The sequence below is a fragment of the Podarcis gaigeae genome (genome assembly GCF_964106915.1).
Source record: "Podarcis gaigeae genome assembly, chromosome: 5".
Classification (NCBI taxonomy): Eukaryota; Metazoa; Chordata; class Lepidosauria; order Squamata; family Lacertidae; genus Podarcis; species Podarcis gaigeae.
This window is the reverse complement of record NC_139681.1, coordinates 21,559,980-21,567,435: the sequence shown is the minus strand read 5'-3', so window position 1 is coordinate 21,567,435 and position 7,456 is coordinate 21,559,980. Positions and strand designations below refer to the sequence as shown.

General features: G+C 45.1%; 1 protein-coding gene and 1 long non-coding RNA gene across 8 annotated transcripts in view; one reads left to right on the top strand and one right to left on the bottom strand.

The window, feature by feature from the left end:
* The window catches only part of RET (ret proto-oncogene), a 119,433-nt gene that overhangs the window by 12,656 nt on the left and 99,321 nt on the right, over nt 1-7,456 (bottom strand). For all 7 annotated transcript variants that reach the window (XM_083740270.1, XM_083740271.1, XM_083740274.1 and 4 more), the window contains 4 exons: nt 5,271-5,378; nt 2,290-2,504; nt 2,078-2,200; nt 824-894 (listed from right to left, as the gene is read on the bottom strand). In XM_083740270.1, coding sequence (XP_083596396.1) covers nt 824-894; nt 2,078-2,200; nt 2,290-2,504; nt 5,271-5,378 — 517 coding nt within the window. The remainder of the gene's footprint in view (nt 1-823; nt 895-2,077; nt 2,201-2,289; nt 2,505-5,270; nt 5,379-7,456) is intronic.
* Nucleotides 5,794-7,456, top strand: part of LOC310845466 — a 35,211-nt gene continuing 33,548 nt past the window's right edge. Inside the window, exon 1 of the long non-coding RNA XR_014564774.1 lies at nt 5,794-6,059. This is a non-coding gene — a long non-coding RNA (uncharacterized lncRNA). The remainder of the gene's footprint in view (nt 6,060-7,456) is intronic.

Below are 7,456 nucleotides of genomic sequence, written 5' to 3'. Positions count from 1 at the left end.
CAATGCCCTACAATGGACTGTAGGTTCAAGGATGGAACTATCATGTAATCTAAGGATTATGCTGTGGCATCAAGTGATTAAAGGTCCCCCCCCCTTCATCATTACAGTGTTGTGGCAAGAGTGACCTGTCCCTCTGCTAGTAGCTTATTTGGTGGGGAAGGGGAAATAAAACAGGGTGCTAAAGAGAAAATGGGTGGCTGTGTCCACTTTTGGCTCTATCCCTGCCTACTGTGGGCATGCAGCCTTGACAGATTGCCCTCAAGCATGGGATAGCTCAGTCAGTACAGAATGAGATTCTTAATCTCAGGGTCCTGGGTTCGAGCCCACATTAGGCAAAAGATTCCTGCATTGCAGGGGGTTGGACTAAATGACCCTGGTGCTCCCTTCCAACTCTACAATTCTATGAATGCTGCCCTTGACAGAAAAAAGGTGGCCCATCCTTGGGTTAGAGGGGTTCTGATTCTACGGAAATTCAGCCTTGTCCAGATTATAGCAATCCATTTCACTTGATATTCCAGTGTTACAGCAAATGTGTTTGAAGGACTGCAGAAAGCTAGCTGAAAGTGAGGCTTCATGAATGCCTTGGCCAGTAAAAGCTTGTTAAACAAACCTTGAATTACTGCTAGCTAAGGTTTAACCTCCTTCTTGCAGGAGATGCTGGGTATCTTGTGATTGAGAAGCTGACTATCCAGCCTGCTACAACTTACTCTGTTTTCTACAGCAGAGCTATAGAGTAGATGGCCTCTTCAGCCCGAGGTGTTCTGGCACAGCATGAGTACAAAGACTAAGTTGCATGACAGGGAACATAAATACATAGACTCACACATCACTTTGTGTTGTGTAGATGTGATCAAAGAGAGATTCAATTGCCATCCACTTCACAGGTATCCGACCCTGGCAGGAAAATAAAGAACTATTACTGCCTGCAAGTTCTGTTTAGCACTGCTTCTCATGTCCCATTTGTTTTCATTTAACTTTTGTCACATTTAACATGCATGTTGTCAAGTAGTCTCATATGCCTTTTATCAGAAAATGTGCATTTCATTCATATGGTTTACAGCAAAACATGGATGCACCGGGAAAACCCTGCACAAGATCAAAAACAGAAGGCTACATACACAGGTTTTTACACAACCCATATTAGCTGTTTCTTTTTACAATGCCACTACCGAGCTTCAGGAGGAGGTGGGGTTGCGGGCTCTCGACCCCGCCCACCCTCCCACGGGGCTGGCGTCAGCCTCGCGGGAAGCAGGGATTCCCCTTGTTGGCATCTCCGTGCGCCAGCCAATCGGCTGGCGGCAGGGGCGGGCCTTCTAGAGGCCACTTAAGGTCGGGGCAGCCCTTGGCTCGCCCCTTTTTCTCCTTTGCAGCTGACGCGGTTTCCCACCCACCCGCCCTTTGGGTTTGCCATCGACATTGCTATGGGCTTCGGCTGGTTGCCGCAAGGGGCCGGGTAGGAATTTTTCTATTTGGCTAATTGGCTGTTTATTGGAGCCACTTGGTTTTTTCGCCTACCTCGTAGCAAATTGTCACAACTTCTTCGGTTTTGGCGGTAGGCACTGGCAGGGGTATTGTCATGCAAATGAGATCGGGGGGAGGAGCGCCATCACCTCCCCCAATGCCTGAAGGGTAGTTCGTTAAAGGACTCCGAGGGGCGACGCCTCGTCTGAAACCTACGGAGGCTAGGGCCTAAAACGCGCCCCCGAGCGGTAACCCCTCGGGGAGCGCCTAGGGATATGCATCTCGGGTAGCTCCCCCTGTTGGTGTTTAACCCTTCCCGGTTAGACCGGATAGTCGGATAGGGGCCAATGCCTAATGCCAATACCTCTCTTACCTGTAATCAATAAAGTTGTGGCCATTTTCGCCCATTAACCTAAATACTTGTGTCCAGTGTCTTCATTCATTCCACCTGTGGGGGGGAGGGAATAGCCACGCAATCTCAAGGCACACAAAAGTTTGTGCACTGATGAGTCATGCTAGACATGTTTCGATGTGTGTGCCCATAAGTTCTCTTACTAATGTGTATAGTTTCCTTATCAATTTATCAATTCCAGGCTGCCAGTGACTGTGTTTGTACCTTGCTCCTCTTGACGTAAGAGTCCTCCTCATAAACATCTCGTGACAAACCGAAGTCAGAAATCTTCATCTTACGCCCTTCGGCTACTAAGACGTTTCTGGCTGCTAAATCACGATGTACAAGCTTTGGGGAAAAGAAAGAAAGACGTTTAACTGTCATGTATGCTTACTAGGAAGGCCACAAAGAGAGGGTGGGAATGAGGGACGCCATACCTTCATTTCAGCAAGGTACTGCATTCCGCGAGATATCTGCCATGCAAACGAGATCAGGTCACCCATGGTTAAGGCTCGCTCGTCCGGATTGTCCAGGTAGCTGGAATTCCTGTTGGCATCACTCCCCACATAGCTGGGCCCAACTTTCCGGCTTTCCCTCAGAAAACTCCTCAAGGAGCCATATTTAGCATATTCAACTATTAAGTACAAAGGCCCTGAGGCATAAAAAGATACATAAAAATTATTGTTCTCAATAATTAGTAAAGCAGCATATCAGCAAGATTTATACACCTTGTACTTAAAAACAAACACCTGCACCCCTACAAAACCATTTAATTTTGTTACCTGCTTTAACAGTCTAGTCCTATGCATGCTTACTCAGACTTGAGTCCCACTAAGATCCCCAAGTCTTACTCCCTTGCAGCATTACAGCCTAAATTATGCATATCAAGCAAATCAGAATATAAAGCTTATTTGCACATAATCCTATGGGGCTTAGTTTGGTCAGAATCAACTATACACTTAATGCTAAATACATTACTTCTGGTAAATGTACTTCCATAGCTGCTGGAGGGCTGTGAAAATTTGTGTCCTGGGCTTTTAGACTCATCTACCCCATGTACTATCTGAAACCAAAGGGGCACATTTTCTATGAAAAAGAGCACAACAGAACCCAGTGCTATTAGGTGAACTCTTATGTTCAGAAGTGTTCTCCCACCATGGAGACAGGCAATTGAAATGAAAAGTGCTTATTTCTGGGAACATGCCTTTGGGTATCCTGTCTAAGAAAAGCAATCAATTGTGTTACGCTGCATTTCTTCCAAAGTCGGACAGATAAATTGTGATGTTTCCTTGGTTTTATGGAATGTTTAAGGAAGATTTCTATGCAAATGGGTCTGTGCAGAGAAACCAATCAAAAGCACTCAGTTTAAGGTATGAACATTATTTTCTGCAGCCTGTGGTAATCCTCACAGTATCTCGTGCTGCCTGCACACTAATTACAGTGGTTTGTTAAAGCTCTCAAGTATAGATTCCTGCAGAAAGGATCCTGACATTTCAGTCCATTAGCAAGCTTTGCCTCATCATAGCCACCCACATGAATGCTTTCCCCCATGCTACAATACTGAACACAGAGGCCTGGAGGTTCAAAGCTCTCCTATCCATCTTTAACAGAATGTAGAGAATATAAGCATCCAAACCAGAAACAGCAGGATTCCTAGCATTCTCCCCTATTGTACCAGGCTAACAAGAGAGTGTGAAGCTTGTATCAATTTTACTCATTCACCAACCTTAAAACCTAGCTCTGTGTTTATCTTTGTTAGGCAGGGCTTTGTGTCTTCTCTGATTTAAAAATAACAACACCCTGAAATTCCAGGCCAAGTGAATCCAAATTTTATATACACAAAAGCAGGATGCTGCAGCCTGTATACATTATTTGAATTGAATACATCTGCATAGACTTTGTGTAATATATCTTGCGTGTGCTAGCCATAGGAGGGACAAGATGCTAAGCAGGGCACTAAAACGCTGAGCCCAGGGACTCGAGTGGAACCCTGCTCCCAGGGCTTCGGAGACGACAAAAACCTTCCCCACATGCTGTCAGCCACAAATGAAATTCTTATAAATTGTGCCATATGGAAACATATAATGAATGTGGCTGATTAGCAAGTTCAGAAACTGGGGGTGCTGCTGAATATACGGCTGCACAAATCAACCAACTTCAGTATGGCAGTATAACAAATCACATGCCAGTCCCTTAAGGCACAGTTCCCCTTCAAATGTGAGACTGTTGCTATGCAACAACAATTGCCATCAGATCTATTGAAATGAGTGCCTATGTTACCAGGCTAATAATTCCCCCTCCGGCTGTTTTATTGCACTATCCCATAGAATATTATTTCTAAACTAAGCATCTGTCACTTACTATATTGACCTGAATATAAGCCTCACTTTTCCCTCAAATTCCAACCATGAAAAGTTTAAGTGTGGCTTATATTCGTTACCTTATGGTATGCAGCCAGGAGTGCGGTACAAACACTGCCCACCCCATGTGTAGTCCCCCGTCCTCTCCCCCAAGGCCAGAAGTGAGAGAGTGAGGAACAAGAAAGGCCACCAGCAATGCAGTGCACCTCCCACCCACCCACCCAGCATGCAGCCAGGAGCAGCGAGGAAGGGAACAGCTTATATTCAGGGTTTTTTTTCCTCCCTCCCTCCAATTTTAAAGGTGCGGCTTATATTCGGGTGTGGCTTATATTCAGGCCAATACGGTAATTGACCAAATCCTATAAATTGACCAAATCCTATAAATTGACCAAATCCTATAAAGCTATCAGTAAGGTGTATGTGTGTTTCTTACTTGTTTTGCTGGATTGTACCTATCACTGTGAAAGTGTCCCTGTCATGTCCAAAACAGGTGGCCACAGGTACTATCATTTTAATACACATGTAATGGGAGTATTTCAATATCTAAGATGGCAGCACCTTTGACCAATAAAGCCCGTGATTCTGCAAGCCGCCTCCTTAGCCCAGATTTCTGTTGATCTTTTCACCAGAAAAGCAATCGCATCCAATGCGAAGGTAGGGCCCAAAAACAGGCCCCCAGTGGAATATGTTTTCAAGTAGGAATGACTAGAGTAGTGAAAGTGCCACAGCAGAAATAAAAGACAGCCTCCTCTGCTGATGGACACTTTGGGGCACAGGACTGAAAAACTGATTGATTGACTGTGCCAAGCTTGTACTTCTCTTGCGGCACTCTGGGGATTACATACCGTCTCTTTCTTATTTTATATACAGGCAACTCCCCATTTCCACGGGGCTTGCACTCCAGGTCACAGCGCACATCGACAGAATGCGCATAAGCCCACCCTGCCCCTGTCCCACCCCATTCCTCCAGGTCCAGAAGGACCCGTGCGTCAGCAGTCATGCTAAATTGGACATGCCTAAAATGGTCCCCACTTGTATAACGTGTGACTCTCACTTACCATCTTGGCTGCAAGCTCCATAGAGTTTAATGACATGTGGATGGTTGACCTGTTTCAAAAGATTGAACTCCGAATGCAGATCTCTCAGCTCGCTTTGGGAAGCATTTTCTGCAGAACAGAGCAATGGAAGAAATACCGTATATTAATTACAAACACTATTCCCATAATATTGAAATACTACCTGGATCTCTGGCACTTACTGGCTGCAAATAACCATCTTAAACAAATTAGGGGCAAGGTGTTCCTTGTTTTAATTATTCATGTAAACCACTCTGGGAGCCTTTTTCAGCTGAAGAGCAGGTTTAAAATGTCTTAAATGAGTAATATATAGAGAAATTGAAAGTGCTTCCTTGATTTCTACCCACGTGGAACAAATTAGCCTCTTCCAAGCCAAAGAAGAGGGTGCTGAGAGGCATGAAGTAAATCAGGCTTGTTTATTTTCATGAATCTTAGATTGTCTTGAAAACACTTGCTCCACTAGATTCTGTAACCGACACCCACCTTTAACAGTTGGGTTGCCATAACAACCCCTCATGTCTCAGCCCTAACCTTCTAATCATTCTATTGCAAAGGAAGATGTAGCAGGTAGGGAACAAATACAGGCCAAACTGCTCCTATCCAAGCTCTTGTATTCTTTGATGGCTTTGAGTATCTTGCCTGAAAAACTTGCTGCGATGTGGTGGCAAAGGGAAACAGTGAGAACCACTTGAGAACATTAAAGAAGAAATCTAACTGAAACTGCTCCTCTTTTAGTAATAATTTGCAGGTGATTCAGCACCAAAAAGTCAGGTCTGTGGCTAATATCCCTTTGTTCTTGGGGGGATTGGGGGATGAACACTGTTACTGCATACTCAGCGGAACCTGGAAGCAGATGGTGAAAATTAAGGTATCTTAAACTTCCTCTTTGCACTATAGGCAAGATGATAGCTAGCTCCTGCTTGGTCACAGTATTAACTGGGTGATACAGGTTAATGTCCCGTTACCTTGCAGGACATCTTTGGGAGAAGACAAGACTAAGGAGTAAACTCTACCCAAATTTGGAGTCCTTAAGATGGTTGGATGGTGTCCAGTACACCTACTTCTGGCAACTCCGGCAGCTAAGCTGGTGCCCAATGTTTTGCTGTGCTTTCCTTTGGACCACATCAACAAGGCTCTCATCTGGGCAGCCCAGGACCTCCATACACACTGCCCAAGCTTGCGCCCCTGAGAGGTCACTTTGGTGTTGCTAACACAGCAAAAACAGCACACGAGGCAACAGTTATGAGTTACTGATCTCTGTAGCCACAGCAGACACTGTGATTCTCCAGCAGTTTGACTTCAGCTCAGAGGCATATGCCATTGTCTCTCGAGACAGATGGATGCCAACAGGAGGCTAATACTGCCTTAACTGCTGTTTGAGGTCTGCCTGGTACAGATATCTCAACTAGATGATCTTCAGCTTTTTAATAGCCCTACCATTTCATAACTTGAAATTGTTATTACTGCTTTGCAGAGATGGGTAATACTACCTTTCATCTCCCTTGTGGTTCACCCATCACTGCTTCCCCTGATATACTGCAGCCCAATGCCAATGTGCTTGGGAAAGGGGATGTGGCCCCGCACCAGGCCACATGCTTTCTCTCTTCACTCTGGACATATCTAAGCTAAGAGTTTCCCGACCATTCTGCATGCAGGAAAAGGAAGGCAGATGAAGGACAGCAAAAGGAACAACGGGCATACCCATGGGCAAGCTGGCCTTCCTCCCAAGCTACTGCTACGCTTCTGTCACACTCTGCTGTGACAAACCAAATACTCTAGATCTGGCCATTGTATATCGATAGAGCAGCTATAGTTAGAGAGAAAGATCTGGTGAGCATGTTGCTCTTTCGCATCTTATGTGTGACAATGAGGTGCTCTTTTTATACTGTGCTCTAAAGTATCTGTAGGAAAGAGTTCGGCTAAAGCTGAAAAGTGCAGCTTTTTTAGAATGCTCTTGAAATGCCTCTGTTGAGATGACAATTTAAGTGCGCTACATTGGCCAAGCTAAGTCAAGTTGCCCTTGTGCCCCGTGGAAGTGACTGCCCTCATCAAAGAAGCACAGGGGAAAATGTCAGAATATAAATAGAACGCTTTAGGACATCCGGCTGGAACGTATGTGGGATCCGGCAGCTTTTTGCTTCCAAGCTGGACCTCTGTCATAAGTTACC